General features: G+C 36.8%; 1 protein-coding gene across 1 annotated transcript in view; it reads right to left on the bottom strand.

Annotated features, from left to right (window-relative positions):
• Nucleotides 1-20,189, bottom strand: part of LOC138087777 (alpha-1,6-mannosylglycoprotein 6-beta-N-acetylglucosaminyltransferase B-like) — a 60,216-nt gene extending 40,027 nt beyond the window's left edge. Inside the window, exon 1 of the mRNA XM_068983111.1 lies at nucleotides 20,088-20,189. Coding sequence (XP_068839212.1) covers nucleotides 20,088-20,189 — 102 coding nt within the window. The remainder of the gene's footprint in view (nucleotides 1-20,087) is intronic.
• Nucleotides 20,190-20,428: the final 239 nt, after the last annotated feature.

Genomic DNA, 20,428 nt, shown 5'->3' with positions numbered 1-20,428 from the left:
ATGAGTGCAACTGTGCGGTAGTTTGAGCATTCTTTGGCATTGCCTTTCTTTGGGATTGGAATGAAAACAGTTTAGCAAATGTTATACTTACACTCAGAGCAGAAACCAAGATCTGAAAAGTGGGAATTATGATCTTACTCTATATTCTTAAATTCTATGGTGCATGTCACCAAATAAAATAACTCCTTTCCACAATAATTGGTTCTGCTATACTTACTAGGTAAGTGAAGGATATCTGTATTTGCACAATCTTACCCACATCCTTGTTTAAAGCACCTGATTCAACTTCTTGCCTTGAAATGTAAGAGTTTACTCAACCTTTGAAATTTCAGAGATGAATTTCAGCTAATGATTGTGACCCTTAAAGTCATTTTAGTAAATATTAAGAGTGATTATCTACTGTTTCCTGAAAGTGTGTTCCTTAAATTTTCCACTGGAGTATAATAGCAGTTATTTACACAAAAGTTATTTTGCAGAGAAAACCTTACAAGAAAACAAACATTGTGAGTATCTAAAAACAGTTTCCAATTTACTGATTTTCATTTTTGCTTTTAAAATATTCGATTTCATAACCCTTTTCTTTTTCAGCAAATTTCTAATTACTATGGTTCTGTGAAAACAATTTAGGAAAAGTGCTTTCTACTCTGTAATCATTAAAAGATACAAATTTAGGGTTAGTCTGACATATCAGATTTATATCACTTTTTTATACTCTTTGTACATTTTAACTTAAGTCTCAGTTTTAGCATTTGTAAAGTGAGAATAACAATATGTATTCCATAAAATTTTGTGAAGATAAAATAGGTAACATATGTGGTAAATTTGCAGAGTGCCACAAACTCTTGCTCTTTCCAGTAAAAAATAGAATCTGTTGGGTCTGGTATAATATGTAACTGTATTAACCAAAAGCTATGGTAGAAGTAATTATATTTCATTTAAGCTTTTTACTTGGTGTTATAAAAGCATGTCATCAAGCATAAAATGCTATCATGCCATCATACTGTAAAGAGGGTCTAAGCCATGTAGAGAAGTTTCTGGGGCATGAAAAAACTTTTTTTTTTTTTTAAGAAGAGAGAAGTCAAGGTAAATCAAAATGATAGACCACTTTGAAAGTGGATATCCCAAACCCAAAAACTCAAAATAAAGCAATATGAATTAAAATTGAACCACTAAGAGAAGTGTTATCAACACAAATAGCAAATTATGCACCACCACCCCCAAAACAATTCATCCCAAGCAATAAGAACTTGAAAAAAATTGTCAAAATCAACTTATGGAAATCATCCAAAGGCTTGCACCAGTATGAGGAGCATTTGCTCGAGAAAAATGGATGTATCTTAGTAATAATAGTGAGCTTTGTGTCATTTTAGCCCATGATTTCCTACTGTATGGTTCCCTTAAAAAGGAACAGCCTTGCAATTACTGTAGTCAGGAACAACAGAAGCATGGCACTCACTAGAAGAAGTAAACCATTTTAAGTTTCCCCAAAGTCCCTTTCTCAGAAACTTTGCATGATTTGACTTGTCTGCCACTTCCCTGGAAACCACCATTCACAGAATTTGTCATTATTTAACCTGATTCAGAACTCACTGTCTGCAACCAACTTTTTTTTTTTATGGCATTTATTAAAACAATCAGTGACATTGCAACTGTTTGAGGTGTAAGAACAGTTGGAGCAAACAAGATGCTGACCAAATATGTAATAGAAAACTGGGGGCGAGGAGGGGGGGCGGGTTGCGGGGTGGTGGTAGTGATGTATCCACAGAGATTTTTGAAAAGCTCCAAAATATGTGGATATCTAGTAGACTAGATACTATAGTACTGTGCACATGCACAGAAAAGACCCAGGAATGCCCATCCTCTTACTGCTGACTGATCATGAGGAAACGTGAAAGCAGGCAGTGAAGATTAAGGCAGAATTGTAAACTCCCTGGCTTGTCAATGATGGCATGATCCCAACAAATACTAGGAGTACCTGACAAAGATGGTATAGCCATTTGTTTAAATATTTAAGGAAATATGTCCAATCACTAGTTGGCCACCAGGCTATATGAACAGAGACATATGACCAAATTTTCTGAATAATTAGTTCAAGAGAGTCACTAAGCAAGCCAGCAGAAACGACAACAACAAAGAGCAGCAACCGCAAATCTTGGTAAGGGGGCAGATTCTGGGGTTCAACATTGCCGCATTATATTATTTAAAATAACTATGTTTCAACTAAAAATTATGAGAAATGCAAAGAAATGTGAAAGTATACCTGATATGCAGGGAAAAAGTAGTCAAAAGAAACTGTCTCAGAAGAGTCCATCTATTGGACTTATTACAAAGACTTTAAATCTGATAATTTAAGGAACTAAAGTAAACCACATCTAAGGAGCTAAAGCAATATGAGATTGATTCCTCACAATGTGGAAAATGTCAACAAAGAGAGACTTATTTAGAAGTAGAACAACAACAAGAAATAGAAATTATGTATTTAAAAATATATTAATTGAGAAAACATTCATTAGAGGGTCTACAAAAGCAGATTTTTTTTTTCTGGCAAAACACAAAGAATAGAGATATCTAGTCTGCAAAACTTTCCAGTGGTCATTTATGGTTGTGAGAGCTGGACCATAAAGAAGACAGAATGCCAAAGAATTGATCCCTTTGAACTGTGGTACTGGAGAAGACTCCTGAAAATCCCTTGGATAGCAAGAAGTTCAAACCAGTCACTCTTAAAGGAGATCAACCCTGCATACTCACTGGAAGGACTGATGCTGAAGCTGAAATTCCAGTATTTTTGCATCCAGTCATCTGATGCAAACAGATGACTCATTGGAAAAGTCCCTGATACTGGGAAAGATTGAGGGCAGAAGGAGAAGAGGGTGTCAGAGGATGAGATGGCTGGATGACATCACCAATGCAATGAACATGAACTTGGGAAAACTCCAGGAGATGGTAAGGGACAGGTAGGTCTGGCATGCTGGAGTCGATGGGGTCACAAAGAGTCAGACATGACTGGGACACTGAACAACAAAGTCTGCAGAAAAGAAAAAAAAAAAAAAAGAAAGTAAGCAAATAAAAAAAAAAAGAAAGTAAGCAAATTCTTGGAAATCTCTGGGACACAAATTGAAATATCAACATATGAATAATGGAAGTCCCAATAAATGAGAGAAAGAATCAGAAAGAATATATGAAGAAATAATATAATAATGTCTCAAATTAATGAAAAACTTTAATCTGCAAAACCTAGAGCTTATTGAACTCTAAATGGGATGAGCTCAAAGAACCAAGAGCTCATTGAACTCTAAATAGTATGAAGTCAAAGAAATCCATACCTAACCACATCATAATTAAACTGTTGAGAACTATTTGTTGTTGATGATGATCGGTCACTAAATCATGTTTGACTCTTTGCAACCCCATGGACTGCAGCCTGCCGGGTTCCTCTGTTCTCCGCTATCTTCCCAAGTTGGCTTAAATTCATGTCCATTGGGTCAGGGATGCTATCTAACCATCTCATCCTGTGCCACCCCCCTTCTCCTTCCGCCTTCAATCTTTCCCAGCATCAGAGTCTTTTCCCAATGAGTCACAGACAAAGAGAAACCTTGAAATTAGCAAGAAAGAACTGACTACAAGATGAACCACAGATTTTATCCTCAGAAATCACAGAGGCCAAAAGAAAGTGGGGTGAAATAGTTAAGTGCTGAAGAAAAAGATTCTGAACAATGTATTCAATATCTGCTCAAGCCCCATCCCCTCAAAAAAAATCCTTCAATAATGAAGGGGAGGTAGTCCAGATCAAGACGGCGAGTAGAAATATCCTGAACTTACCTCCTCCTATGCACTCATCAAAGCTATAACTGCATATAGAACACCTATCTCTGAGAATGACGTGAAGACTTAGCAGAACAGATTTTAGACAACCAAAGTTATAAAAAATGACGCATCAAGGTTAGTAGGAGGGGCAAAGATGCAGCCTTGTCAAAACTCACATCCTGGGATTTCTCTGGTGGTCTGCTGGCTAAGACTCTGCACTGCCAATGCAGGGGGCCCAGGCTCGATCTCTGGTCAGGGAACTGGGTCCCACATGCTCCAACTAAGAACCAGAACAGTCAAATACATAATAAAAATAGATATTAAAAAGCTTCACATCCCCATTCAGTGATCCACAAGCAGGAGGGATGTCACCATTGTAGAGGTACCCCCACCACCACCACCACCACATCTTGCTGTGAGACACTGTGACTCTTCTCTTGAAAGACTCATATACAAAGTCACTTGCTCCAAATTTCAGTAGAGAGGCAGCAGCTTGAAGAACACCTGGATTATATGAAAAGAAGATGCACTGACTAATTTTAAGATATATGCTTAAAAGACATCTGGCAGGATCCAGTGGTGCTTTCTCTAGTCATGGAAGTGCTGGTAAACCTTTTGTTGTTGTTGTTTACTCTCCCCCAGCTAATTGGCTCAGCTCTTGTGGGTGTTATTTCTGTCACTCTTCATCAACCTAGCCAACACCAGGTGCCCCACCAACCCCACTGTTTCCCTGAGGACCCAGTCCACTCAACCTGCCCACCCCACTGGCCTCTCCAATTGGCTCCTGCCCTCTCCCACCTAAAGGACTGCCATGACCATCACCAGAACCCTTCCTAAGTGGTTCACACTCTGGGGGAACAAGTCTGCACATCACTGCCCTGATAGTACTCAGACCAGAACCTTTCATCAAACCAGGCCAAGGACCAGCCCCACTTACAGACTGTGTCCAGCAGTTAGAGCCAAGCAATGCACCCAGCCAGCCTGGGAACCAGTTCAACTAACTAACATGCCTATAGCAATCAGGGCTCAGCTACAATAAGAGGAGACACGCAACCTGCAGAGAAATGGTTGGAGTACTTGGCTCTGGTGACCAGGGAGGATTCTGCCACTGGGCCCCACAGGATACCTTTTCTGCATAGGGCCTCTCTTTCAAGACTGGGGGACATAGCTGATATATTTAACACATAGAAACAAAATGAGGAGACAACAGGATACCTTTCAAATAAAAGAGAATTAAACAAAACCTCAGAAAAAGAACTAAATGAAACAGAGATAAGCAATCTACCAGATAAACAATTCAAAGTAATATTCATAAACATGCTCAATAACCTAAGGAGAAGAACAGATAAAGACAAGATTAACAGATATAAATGTAGAAATTGACATTAATAAAATAATGATAAGGGACTTCAACACATCATTTACATCAATGGATAGAATATCCAGATAGAAAATAATTAAGAAAACATTGGCCTTAAACAACAAGTTAGGTCAAACTGATTTACGAGACATATACAAACATTCCACCCCAGAAAGAGTAGAGTATACATTGCTTCCAAGTGCACATGAAACATTCTCCAGGATAAATCACATGCTAGAACCAAATGAGTCTCAATAAAATTAAGATTGAAATGATATCAAGCATCTTTTCCAACCATGATAGTACAAAACTATAAATCAATTATAAGAAAACTGGAAAAAAAAACACAAATATGTTCACACTAAACAATATGCTCTTTTACATCACAAATGTGTCAGTGAAGAAACGGGGGATTAAAAAATACCTTGAGACAAATAAAATTGGAAGCACAGTGTTCCAAAACCTATGGGATGCAGCAAAAGCAATTCTACGAGGGAGGTCTAGAGTGATATAAGTCTACCTCAGGAAACCAACGAGAAACAGAACCCCTCAAATAAGCAATCTGTCCTTATACTTAAAAAGGGAGGCAAAGAACAAATAAAGCTTAATGTCAGTAGAAAGAAAGAAATAATAAAGATTAGAGTGGAAATAAATGAAATAGAGAAAAAAATAAAAACACTGAAACAGATCAATGGAACTAACATCTTATTTGTGAAAAGATAAGCAAAATTGAAAAAACCTTCAGTCAGATTCAACAGAGAAAGAAAAGACCCAAATAAATAAATTCAGAACTGAAAGAAAAGTTACAACTGACATCACCAAAATACAAATGATCAAAAGAGGGTATACTTATATGCCAAACAAATTGGACAGCCTTGAAGAGTGGATATATTTCTGGAAACATATACTCTTCTAAGACTTAATCAGGAAAAAATAGAAAATTTGAACAGAACAATCATTAGTAATATGACTGAATCAATAATCCAAAAACTCTCTCAACAAATGAAAGTTTACTAAATCAACATTAAAGATTTTGTTGAATGTGAACTTAATATAACTTAGAGTGTGCACATTTTTTTATACTTCCCAGACTATAAATTAGGAAAAAATGAATCATCCTAGATTTGGAAAATTGCTTGACATTACTTTTGGTCTTTTTCTTTTCCATAAACTGGCTGAAGATTTTTAAATGTATTGTAAGTGGTGGAGGTAAAGCCAATACCAGTGGAAGCTGTTGTTTTCCCCACTGGATTGCAAGTTATTTGAATGGATTAGCCAAATCAACTTTATAATATAGTCCTAACATAATAATACTCATTATTAAGAAAGATTGCCTCATAGAGCCTGGAAAAATTATTGGCAGACTGAATTTATATCATTCAGTCTTATGAATATTATAGATGAAGAAAATACAAATATCTTAACATGAGACATTAATACATGGTCATTTTAAAGGGCAATTTTCCCTCTGTTTTTGCACCCACATGAGATTATCAGAGAAAGGAAAAAAAGATGAAATACATTTAAGTAAAGAAGCTAACAGTTTCAGAAGTAAAGTTTTTTTTGTTGTATGCATACGTACCGAAGCCCTATAGATTGTTTAGCTCTGCTTGAAACACAATGAATAAAAACCTACAGCAAAGCACAAATTTTGTGGTATATTACAAAAAGATGCATTCGGAATACCATATGTGAAGTGTATGCTCAGTTCAAGTGACACACAAGCTTGACTTCAATTTCTGTAATATCAAATAAGTTCTGCTATATGTCTTGATTTACCATGAAAGTTAACTGTCACATTTTAGGCAAATAAAAATTATTAAAATTTGACAGCTGGCAAATTATGCTAACATCTGGTAACAAATCATTCCTGACAGTTCAATAGTACACTTCTTATTGCATAGCTATTAATATTATAAAGACCAAAAAGGAAACATTATAGCACTTGACTAACATATTCCCTAAAGTGATAGAAAGAAGGCACTGTTTATCTTAATGAGTAAGAAATGTCATCTTTTCATGTCTGAGGTTTGAAGTAGATTGGAACTAAGTAACTATAAACATGGATGGCATCACCCAGTGCCACAAGCTAAAAAGAGAATTGAAAATTTCTGAATTTGGAATGACATTATAATATATTTACAGTATGTGGGGGGAATAGATAAAATAGTGAAAACAGATTATGGCAATAGTAAAAACAGCAAAATGATATTATATACCTACGCATTGATAATTTGGTACAATATCACTTTCTTAGTTAAGCTTGCTAATTATCATAGAGGGTAGAAGTTCTAAATGGCACTTTAAGAAAGATTTAGACTCCAGGTAACAATTAATTAAAATCTTGCTCAAATTCCTGGCATTGGGATATAAACGTTATTTACTGTCACTGATCTTTTTAAAGGGAGAAGAATAATTTTCTTTTCAGTTTTCAGTTCTATAGTCATGATTTTAGTCACTTTCATCCTTAAGTCGCTTTTGTTAATTTCTGGATGTTATCCCCAAAGCATATAATAAATAAAAGTAAAATCTGAACCAAAAAATAAATTATGTCCATGAAGATAAAAGCTGAATTGGTATGTTGAGCATCTGCATCATGGTTCTGGCTTGGTATTGTGTTAAATCACTGTCCATTCATGGGCACACTTTGTGTACTGTAAAATGAGAGGGTTGAATATTATAATCTTTACAGTCATTTTTAGGGCTGAACATGCATTTGTTCTTAGACTATGCAACTGAATTTAGAAAATATAGTCAACCATGGATTGATTTAACTGGCTAAATAAGAAAATATGTATATAAAGATAATTTTGCTCATTTATATTTCTGTGAGTATGTAACTGTCACTCATAAAGACTGTATGATTAAGCAAGAATATTGACATTTTTGTGTTTTAAAGTAGACAATTTTAAAAAATATATAGAATCAACGTTATTGTAGATTTAAATAAATTTCAATCTTGATGACAAATCCTAAGATATAGAATAACAGTTCTAAAATGATGTCTAAAATCCTATTTCGAGTGTGAGCTCAGTCAGTCGTGTCTGACTCTGCGACCCCATGGACTGCAAACCCCAGGAGCCTGCCAGGCTCCTCTAGGCAAGAATACTGGAGTGGGTTGCCATTTCCTCCTCCAGGGGCATCTTCCTAACCCAGGAATCGAACTCATGTCTCCCACGTTTCCTGCATTGGCAGATGGATTCTTTACCATTGGGCTACCTGGGAAGCTTTTTGGATGCTCCTGTGTTTTGTTTCATGGTTGCATGTTTGGTTGTAGAGTTTAAAAGTCTAAAAATAATCAAAGGCTAAGTATTCATTTGCTCTAATGAATTCATACAAAATTTATGGATGGATTTGCACTTCCCTAACGCCTGAGCCTCAATTCGCTTTCAAATACATGAAGTATCATTTGAAGAATAGTGTGCTCTTAATGAAATTCTCTAGGTCTTATGTTTTAAATGTTTAAGAGGTTCATATTTTAAACCTGGTAAGAATACCAGAGTAACTTTCATACATTTTCTTAGTCTACAAGCTGAAATCCAACTATATGACTTTTGTAAAAGAGAACTTAAGTTCCAAGTCATGTTACTTTTTTTTATAACAGATACTGTATCCTATATCAAATGTCTTAGAAAATATAATATTTTCACTTTTGGCAATTTTAGAAGAGCTATTCATTTGAGAGAAAATGTTATTTTATTATTGGTAGTTTCTGTTGTTGTCATTTATACTCATAATTATTTTTTGGAAGATTTAAGATCAACAGAAGGCAGATAAAAAATAAATACACTGTTTGAGAGCTAGATTAATAGATGAGTAAATATTTGAAGCTGACCACTATATATTGATAATAAATATCAGAAAATGCATTTAGAATGACTGATTATTTTTGTAGAATAACAAAACAATGAAAGTCTTGTTTTCTCTGAAAGTTCTCATTGTTAAGTTGCCTTCATGCTTAGTCACTCAGTCATGTCCGACTCTTTGTGACCCACTGGACTACAGCCCACCAGTCTCCTTTGTCCATAGAATTTCTAAGGCAGGATACTGAAGTGGGTTGCCATTTCTTTCTCCAGAGGATCTTCCTTATCCAGGGATAAAACCCAGGTCTCTCCTGTCTCTTTCCTTGCAGACAGATTCTTCACCCTGTGAGCCATCAGGGAAGCACCTTAGGAAACCACCAAATTATGCACTCACCTTTGGGAAGCACTGATATTTGCACTGCAGGAGCGATGGGCGGAGATCACTCAGAGAAACATAATCATATGCTTTAAAGAAATTAACAAGCCAGATAGAAACTGGATACCACCATCCTCACATCCACTTGGAATGTTCTCTTGCTTCCTTATGTTTCCACCTTAGTCCCTGGCTTGATACATTTAAGAAATTTTAAAAAGAGGATCATTGAGGAGCAGAGGTTCTATTGCCACTACCGTTTCAGTAGCGGAGGTGGTGTGCTATGGAATCCTGAAACATGGATTTCTTTACTGGTCCAAATTGTCATCCTTTTCTATATTCAATGTCACGTAACTTTTCAGTTTATCCAACTTAAAGATATTTATTATTTATTAGTTTTACCCCTTGACCTTGGACTTTGCCTTGTGACATTCTTAGATCAATAAAAGAGAACAGATATGACAGTGAATCATCTCTGTATTTAGACTTCAAAAGATCTCTTGTATAACCATATGCTTTCCTTCAACTCCATCATCTCAATGAGATAAATATGCCCAGAGCAGTCTTTTGGTTGAGGAGGGTAACAAGTGATGCATAGCAGCTAGGCTAACTAAGTTGCTGCAGCCAAAAATATAAGCAAATGCTTATTGCCATGTGCTGACGAGATTTTATCTTTATGTGGTGTTCCTCTTTACCTCTAGTAACATTTCTGGTTATAAAGTATATAGAATCTATATGAGTATAGTCACTCTATTTTATTATATTGCTGTCATGATATGTATTCTCCATGATTTCATTTTCAACCTATTTATATCATTGAATCAAAAATATATCTCCTTTAGATAGGATACAAATGAGTTGTTTTTTAACCCATGTTGAAAATCTTTGCCTTTTAATTAGATTACTTAATTTAAACATATTTAATATCATTAATGATGTTGTTGAATTTATATCTGCCTTATTTACTTTTGTATTCTATATATTCCCTGTCTTTTTGCTCCTATGTTTTCCTTTACTACTTTATTTTGCATAAACTGGATTATTTTCTAACGTAGCATTTTAATTTCTTTAATTTTTTAAACATACATATACTTTTTATAGTAGTCATGGCTCAGTGATTTACTATATATGTCTAAATGTATCAGAATCAGCTTCATATTTATACTAGCTTACTTCTAGTGTCATATAGAAAGACTACTATATAGATTTATCCCTTTCCTTTTTTTTGTATTTTTATACACATTACATCCATAATGTTACAAACTGAATAATAAGTTGCTGTTATTATTATTGTACTGCCTATAGTTATTTCCTCAGCCTAATAACAGCTTTACACACACCCTTCTACTTTGTACTGTTTTTTTTTTGTAAATATAAGTATATATTTCTGTATCTTATATGTACAATATCTTATATACATGCTGTTTAATAATTGCTTTTTAAAATAGTTTAGGAAAGAAAAGCAAACATGCATTTATACTCTCTCTTATAACTGCACAATTAATGGTGCTTTTTTTCACATGGATTTGATTATCTGGCATCCTCTGCTTTGAGAGTCAAGAACTTTCTTTAGTATTAAGGTGGGTCTGGTAACAACACATTTTCTCAGACTTTGTTTATCTAGTAAAGCCTTTATTTCACCTTCATTTTTTCTTTGATAGCTTTGCTCGATTCTAATTGACAATTTTTTATGTATCTTTAAGTACTTTGAACATATTAACCCACTTCCTGATGGCCTCCATTGTTTCTGATGAGAAGACAGCTGTTAATCTTATTGGGGATCCCCTTATAAGTGAGGAGTCATTTTTTTCCTCTTTCTGGTTTCAGTATTTTCTATGTGTCTTTGACAATCAGCACATTTACTGTGATGCGTTTTATCATGAACCTTTTTGTATTTATCATATACAGTTTGTAGAGCTTTCCAAATGTGTAGGTTATTATGTTTCAATATATTTCAGAAGTTTTTAGTCTTTATTTAAATTTTTCTGCTCCTTTCTCTTCCTCCTTTACTTCTTGTATCCCTATTATGCATTTGTTGATGTGCTTAATAGTATGTCACATTTCAATTTTCTTTATTATTTTTTTCTCTATATTGTTTAGCTTGAATAACCTCTATTGATCTGTCTTTGAGTTTACTAATATTTTCTTATGCCAGTTCCAATCTGCTTTAGAACTCCTCTAGTGATTTTTTTAAAATTCAAATGTTTTATTTTTCACTTCTTAATATCTACTTGATTCTTTGGCACGGTTTCTATTTATTGATATAGATGGTCAATCATAATTTGCATTGTATCTGTTATCAGGCTTTCCTTTAGCTCTATCAACATATTTATAATGATTGTTTTAAATATTTTTTCTCTTAAACACAGCATCTAATCACTCTCATAGTTTGTATAGCCTTTTTTTTAAATTTTTTTTTCCTTTTCCCCCAAAGTAAGGGTTTTATTTTCCTGTTACTGTGCATTTTTCATCCGTTTTTGTTAGTAACTGGAGGTTTTCGACCATGTTTTGTAGCAGCTCAGCGCTGGTGCCCTCCTGCCTCCCTATGCCCACTTCCCATGCCCAGGTCCCTGCCTTGTTTCCCTGGTTAGTTTTAATGACTATATCACTTTAGTGATTTAACATCCCCCCCCCCCACACATATAATTTTAATTATCCAGTGCAGTTTTGTGTATGCCCACAGTCATCCTGGGATAACAATGGTTTGGGTAGTACTCTTTCTCTAGCTACATTCAGATATTAACCTCCACTAGTTGCCTGTTGATTCCTGTCTTGTTTCAACAATTCTCAGGGGTATAAACTGTTGTACAAATGAATCCAATCAAATTGTGTCTCTTTTGAAAGAATAGTTGCTGAGATCAATGCATTATATTTTTTCAGAACATAAGAGGACCACTCCCAGCTGTCTTATTTGCTAGTTCTGTCCTGCAAGCTAGCCAGACTATAGTTTAGGTTGTACCTTTGGTTAAATTTCCTAATATCTTCCTGATTTCCTCTCACCACAAGCTTCACTGTTCTTGAGCATGCCTTCATACTTAAATTTTTTCATACTCTGCTACAAGTAAATTCAGGTCTTTTGAGAAGAGATTAGAAGTTATCTGTTTTAAGCCTGATCCCTTTCCGAGCTAAAATCTCTGAGCTATGTCTCTGCAGCTGGGATGGGGACAACAGCAAACTTCCTCCCAAAGACATTCCCACTTTAGGAAATGAGCACTGGATAGAGTGGCAGCCAACAGTAGCTGACGTCTTTTTTGGCTTGCTTCTCCTTTCATGGAACCACTGCTTTATGAGCCAGGACAAAGGAATTTGTGACACCAGCATTCTCAGTGCACCCATCCATATGGTAGAATCAACATTCCATGAGTGAGGGTTAGTATAAGGGTGCTTCTCACCTCTTGTTTGAAATTCCTGGGACTTAGCCTCAGTACCGTGCATCTGGGGAAAGCATGAGTAATGCTGAAATTTTACTCCTCCCAAAGCCTTCTGGCTGGTAGCCATGAGGCAAGGCCCTGGGTTTGTGGCTGCAGCAATCTGGAGTGGAGGTAGTCATCTTGGTCCAAATACTCCAAACTTTCACCATTCTTGTTGACGTTTACAGATTTTCCTTAATAGATGTTTCTTCATTTGTTATTTGTCCTTAGGACCATTTCCATGGGCTTGTGTCCACACTAGCTTCACTGCAGAGCAGGTCAGCAGTGCTCCCCATCCTGTCTTGCCAGAAGTTGTGTGTGGATGCTCAGTCATGTCTGATTCTTTGTGACCCCATGGACTATAGCCCTCCAGGTTCCTCTGTTCCTGAAATTTTGCAGGTAAGAATACTGGAGTGAGTTGCCTTTTCCTATCAGGGATTTTCCTGATCCAGGGATTGAAACTGTATCTCTTGAATCTCCTGGCAGGTGGGTTCTTTACCATTGCACCACCCAGAAGCCACTTGTAAGAAGTTAATTTATTTTATTATAAACATGGATATTTGTTAATCAGTTGATCTAAGATTGAGATGGAGAAATTTATTCAAGCCAGATTTGAGTATTATAACGTGGGAAGAGCATCTCAAAAAGCTATGAGAACTGTTCAGCAAGTCAGAAGTCAAGGCACAGTTATAAAAGTTTTTTTGAGACAGAGGGTTGAATATCAAGTGATGTGTTATTGACAGTTTACATAATCCAGATCTACATATTATGTCATGGGACATGGGGTCCCTTACAAGATCAAGAAGGTATGTGATCTGTTAAGGGGTTATCTTGTTGATGCTGGGAGAATGTTGTTGTCGACAGTTGAGCAGGATTCCTACCAATGGGAGAGTTTTGGTGATGTAAAAGATTTGGTCAGTGCCAAGTGCAGATACACGGTACTGAGTGAGGGGAGAGAGGAGGCCAAAGGGCAGGGAAGGTTTATTTTTGCTTGTTTAAATTTCTCTTGTATTCTCATAAAATATGACTTTTACTTCACAGCTACATCTGCAAATATTCAGATATGTGTACACACATGTTAATATATTAATGTATAACTCCTACCTTTGTCAGCTGAAAAGATGCAGAATCAGTGATTCCTCCCAGTAACAGTGAATACATCTAGCACCCATTTATTGGATTGTAATATGATTGTCTAATAAAAGAAACCAGAGCTTCTTAGAAAAAAAAAAAAAGATGTTTGATTCTGGGACTGGGGCAGAATATACACAGGATGAGTATAAAGTGTCTTGTGGTGCCGTAAAATTAGGAAATACTCAAACACACACACACAGAAGATTTATAAAAGGGACAATGGATCTAACTGAAAGGTCTCCCAGTGGGCAAAGCTGGAAAAAAAATTAGCAAATTAAATACAGTGACATTTAATCATAATCCAAAGAAGAAAGTAAATATCCATGAATCCATACTGTTATAAATATATGATAGCATAAATGAATAAATGGGAGGGAAGAAGCAAACCTCTTGTGGAGAAGAATCTCCTGTGCAAAGAACTTATGTATATATATTCAACTCTCAGGGACTATAGCATCATCCCCCACTTATTAACAGAGGATTCTGACAATCACTACTTCAGCCAGGTTATCAAGGTCAACATCAACAGTGAGAAGCTGATAGTATAGTGTGATGAAAAAGGCACTCAAAAAAATGTAAATTTTATTTGAAAAGTGGTGAATAGATGCACCTTCAATGCTCTCAATATCTGTGGGAAAGATATCCCAGTGTGATGACTACCCAGTGCTAAGATCAGAATACCTCTGGTGTGTCTGAGGCACAATAAAAAGAAAAATAAGTCTGGAGTAGAATGAACAAGGGGAAAGTCATAGTAGAAGAGGTTAGGAAATGTAACAGAGGATAAAGGAGGCCAATTATTTTATGATTTAGAGGCCATTTTAAGGACTTGGGTTTTCCTGTGGGCGAAATGTAAGTCATTGGTGTGCTATGAAAGAGTTACTATTGTGTTTGAAATAAACTGAAAAAGATGGAAGAGAATCAAAAGTGGAAGCAGAAATGCTGGTTATGACAATCCAAGGGAGAGTTGGTAATATTAGCAAAGGGGATAGTGAGAAATGTTTGACTCTGGATATAATTTGAATGTAGAGCCAAGCCAATCTTCTGGTCCGCTGTGTGGTATAAGAAAAAGACATACCAAGAATGACTCTAAATGTGGGAGGAACCTACAAGGACAGAAATATCATTAGTCGTGATGTAATTGGGAAAGGTTTTGGGGCAAAGATTAGAAGCTCACTTTCAGGTGTGTTTGGCTTGAGATATGTATTAGCACCTCAGTAGAGGTAATTAAGAAAAAGAAGAAATCATAGCTGCCAAAACCAGCCAGTGCTGGTTGGGGGAGAGTGTAGAAGTGATGAACATCTTATTGAACCAGGAAATATAAACTATTTTAAAGAGTTCTATTGTATATGGGAATAAAGAAAATAGCAGTAAACTGAACTTGGGAAGTATAGGCAAGAGAGGCTTTTCATGAATACAAAAATATTTATACATTGGTGAGCAGGATTCAGTAGAGATAGGAAAACAGTGATATTCTAAGAGGGGAGAGGGGATATGCTGGAGTGAATGTTCTGAGTAGATGGAAAGGATTGGCATCTTGTACAAATGGGGAGGATTGGTCTTAAATAGGAGCATAGAGAATGCACCTAATAAGAGGAATGAAAGATGAGAAAGTAGCTACAGATGCTGCTGAGTTGGAAAGATATGGTGGTGAAAGTTTATTCTATTCCTGTGGCTTCCGTTTTCTGTTACTGCTAGCACTATTATTACTATCACTAGTGATAACTTCCCTCCTTAGTTTAAAATTTTATTCTGATGCCCAAGTAAGTTTATCATTGTTCTTTACAGTTGTCCTTGGTATCCGGGGCAGGAGGGGGGTGGTTTCCTAGGATTCTAGAAGATAGCAATATTTGAGAATGTTCAAGTCCCTTGTTTAAAATGACTTACTACAGACAGCCCTCTTTATCCACACGTTCCACGTTAGTGGGTACCAAGGGTGAAGGGTAGAACTGAAAAAAGATGATTGAACTTCATGCCACATTCCACATTCAACAGATCAGGCAATGAATAGATTGTGATGTTGTAGATAATAATGTCTGAACTAAATTGAACACTTCTTAATGACACTATTCTTTTAAAATTAGCTGTTTTTTAGATTTTTTTTTCCTTTCAGTGAAATATTGTAATGATTTGAAAGACTCAAACTACTCCTTCTTCAATTGAAAAACAGATCATTGGAACTGATGGCAAGATTTACCTTTCTCTAAATGGAATACCTTAACACAATTATATCAGGGCTCTGTGGATGTAAATAAATGGTTGGTTGCCTCTGGAACACATAAGCACATAAGTATAAGATTCCGATAAGAAGGTCATGTATCATCAGTAATGCCGGTCTGAGAATCATTATTCAGTCCCCAGAAATTGCTCAACATACAGTGGGTAATCAATAAATGCTTTGATTGCTACATGGATGGATGGAACTAAATCTGCATGATATCCCAAATAGTAACCTATGCTCAAGGTTATCTGAAGTAGTTCAGTGGAAGGGAATAAGGGAACATGTCTATTTATAAGAGCAAATATTTTATAAAGGGTTGCTTAAATGAATCTTTTCCATCAAGGAAAGGAGGTAGAAAAAATAGAAATGTCCTAATCTATTGCTAGGTCATAAAATAAAGAGAAGAGGGAAGAAGGAAGAAAGGAAGAAAAAAATGAAGAAAAAAATAAAGTGAAGAAACTATTCATTTCCTCGCATCTATCACAAAATTTCCAGCCTTCCCCCTCGTCTTTAACTTGATGTGCACCCAGGAGAGTGGTTAACTATAATGTAATCTGTACTGCTTCCTTGGGACCCCAGCCAAATCTCCATCTGTAAGGGTTTCTAGGTGAAGGAAAACTATATATTAAATTCTTCTATGTGATAATTATGTTATTAGTCATTCAGTATGTCCTATTGTTTGTGACCCCATAGGCGGTAGCCCTCCAGGCTCCAGTGGGAATTCTCAAGGCAAGAATACTGGAGTGGGTTGTTATTCCCTTCTCCAGGGGCTCTTCACAACCCAGGGATCAAACACAGGTCTTATGCATTGCCAGCAAATTCTTTACCGTCTTAGCCACCAAGGAAGTCTGATATCTATATACTCAGCTACAAACATACCCATCCATGTCTTTGTGATTAAACTGTCATCATTTTCTCCTCTACATGCCCAGAATGTGTCAACATGAGTCTATAGTAGAGGCCAAAACCTTTTTAAATTCTGGAAAATCCAGTGAGGGGAAAAATGTATTTGAATTTTCCACTCAAAGAGAGGGATATTTTGTTAGAAAGTGAAAGTGAAACTGAAGGTTGCTCAGCTGTATTCAACTCTTTGTGACCCCATGGACTATACAGTCTATGGAATTCTCCAGGCCAGAACACTGGAGTGAGTAGCATTTCCCTTCTCCAGGGGCTCTTCCCAACCCAGGGATCAAACTCAGGTCTCCTGCATTGCAAGTGGATTCTTTACCAGCTGAGCCACTAGATGTCTTGTGCTAATCTGTACCATGAAGCTAATCAGAATTATTTCTGGAGGAGCATGTGAAATATTTTAACAACAGCTAAATAAGTCAGAACTTTGGAGAAAGTTAATGAAGCTTTTTACAGGCTGTGGCACATGCCCCAGAGGTCCTCCGGATCTGGGCTGTGACTCTCTGCTTCTGTGGCATGTGGTGGAGTTTGCTTCTGTAATGATTAGAGTGACAGTAGCTACTGGGTGAATGTTACTATACTCACAGCTGCTTCCACTGATGTCTAAAACCCCAAACCACAAAGAGATGCCTCCTAGGGATTACAGGATGAAGCGCAGCCATTCTGGTGAGTATAATTGAGAGCAGAATGTCCTTTCACATTCTGTGAAATCAAGAGCTGTGATAAAGGATCCCCCTTAAAATTACCTGAAAACTTGCTGTAGGTTTAGATATATGTGGTTTAAGAGTGGGAAAAGAACTTCGCTGAAGAGATTGAAAGAGACAAGGGAGGTAGCACTGGACCCAGGCTGCATCCTCCTCTCTTGTTGGAAGGGAAGAATGACACAGAGGGGAGGTGCCCCTTTCCAGGATACTTAGGCATTCCAAAAATAAGGTGCTTTCCTCTAACATTTAGTGCTGAACACTTGGCTTGGCGATTGCCTGGGAAATATGTAATGCACTGCACTTCCAGGTCCCCTGGCTTCAGAGAGAGAGAAAATGGATTGTGACCTGGTTTTGGCATTTGATAACTGTGTAAATCCTGAGCATATATTTATTTCTTTAAACTCCCATCTGTACAATGGAGCTCAAAACCAGCTCAACCTAATTGAGAGAACATTTGAATGGCTCACTTGAGTTATTGCATGGAAAACACTTTGTATGATGTGGTATAATGCAGTCTGATGTAAGACCATGGAATTGATCAGGTTTCTTTCAAATCCCCGTTTTACTACTTACTGATAGTATAACCCTAGGCACACTCGCTTTACCTCTCTAAGCCCCACATTTCCAAACTAAAATCTGAAGAAGTCAATCAAACTCACTTCAAAGAATTATTGTGAGGTTTAAGTGATCTATCTAAAATGTTTACCGTAATGCCTGGCATAAATTCTCAATAAATAAGAGCAATTATTACCAAATTTGAAGCATCTTGATGGAACAAATAGCTCACTGAGAAACTACTATGTTCCAGCTACCATGATGGAACAAGTATTATAAATAAAGACATATGCTTATAGTCCCTTGATGGCTTCCCTGGTGGTTCGGATAGTAAAGTGTGTGCCTGCAATGCAGACAACCTGGGTTCGATCCCTGGGTTGGGAAGATCCCCTGGAAAAGGAAATGGCACCCCACTCCAGTACTCTTGCCTGGAAAATCCCATGGACGGAGGAGCCAGGTAGGCTACAGTCCATGGGGTCCCAAAGAATCTGACACGACTGAGCAACTTCACTTATAGCCCCTAAAATCTGTAATATCTTTCCCTTTTAAATTATGAGGTAGAATATGGTAGGATTACAATAATGGATTCTTTGTTGAAAGTAAAGCCAGTGAGAAGTTTATAAAACATTCAATCATGGAGGCAGACAGCTCTTGACATCAAGAATCACTTTAGATCTTTTCTTGAGCTCTCAACTCTCCCTAGGCTGATAGAGCAGTAGACAGTTATCAGCAGAAAACATTTCCTGATGCTCACTGCCTTTTACGAACATCATCCTACCTTGCAAATGTTCAATCTTTGTGCTCTATGGACTAGCTACCCAGTGGGGCTGCTTGGTGGCCCATTAACTCTGCTCAGTGCATGCTTTATCATTGCTAAACAGGCTCAATTCCCAATTACAGGGTAATGGCATCATTAGTTTTCTCATCATTATTTAGTCATAAAGATAAGAAACAAAAAATATTGCAGAAAATTGGGGGGAATCTGTGCACTTTAGAGCCCTGATATTTATGAACTTATCATATGCACCTGCACATCTCAGTTCATTAAGAGAGACAGACACTCTTTTTCTAATGCTCATGGTTCTAATAAAAATCAATTGCAATTGAAGGAGAAAGGAAAAGGGAATAATCATGAGACCGTTTCCCATTTCTTGTGGCTCAAAACAGAAGCCACATCTAAAAAGTTTCTTTTTTTTTTTTTTTTCCTGACAGGATTTCTCACATCCAAGAAATATATCCTTAAGAAGAAAAAAAAAAAAGTAGAAGTATCACTTATCAACACATTTATTTCTCAGAAAAACTCACCTTCATCTTCCATTTCAGTTCAGTTCAGTTCAGTCGCTCAGTTGTGTCCGACTCTTTGTGACCCCATGAATTGCAGCACGCCAGGCCTCCCTGTATTTTATTAAGTTCATGCTTGGGGCTGGTGCACGGGGATGACCCAGAGGGATGTTGTGGGGAGGGAGGTGGGCAGGAGATTCATGTTTGGGATCGCATGTACACCCGTAGTGGATTCATGTCAATGTATGGCAAAACCAATACAGTACTGTAAAGTAAAATAAAGTAAAAATAAAGATTAAAAAAACACTTTTTGACTCTTAGAAAATATTAAAACCCCATTAAATAAGAGAACTGTTTAAAAATGTATTTCTTTTTGCTTTCTAAAATAGTTTATTTCTACTAAGAATGTGTTTGAGTATTTATGGCTGGGAAATGCCTAAACAAAGTCACTAGCTTGGCTTAAATTTATACCATGATTGTAACTTAACTTTCCAGAGAGTGTTTCATTCTGTGTGGAGCCCTGCTCATCTGTGTACCATATTTTCTTCTTCTTCCCCTTCCCACTCCATTCCTCTTTCCTCTTTCTCTTCTCCCTCTTCCTCTTCCTCCTCCTCATTCTTCACCACCACCACCACCATCATTATCTGATATTTTTGCAACCATCTGCAATTTCCAAAGCACTTTGAGAGGTCTTTATATGATCGTCCCTGTCACTCTGTAGGGTAGCCTGAACACATGTTGTTTTCAGATGAGGAAATGAAACCACTTGTCTTCTTGTAGCCAAAGGTGGGCTCCGACTGCTCACCACACAAAAAGCCAAGAAAGGAGCAAGGTTGAGGGAAAGGTTGTTTTATTTTGGATGCCAGAAACCTGTGGT

The sequence above is a fragment of the Capricornis sumatraensis genome, chromosome 10 (assembly GCF_032405125.1).
Source record: "Capricornis sumatraensis isolate serow.1 chromosome 10, serow.2, whole genome shotgun sequence".
NCBI lineage: Eukaryota > Metazoa > Chordata > Mammalia > Artiodactyla > Bovidae > Capricornis > Capricornis sumatraensis.
Note: the sequence above shows the minus strand (reverse complement) of the source record. Positions and strands in the feature narration are given on the sequence as shown.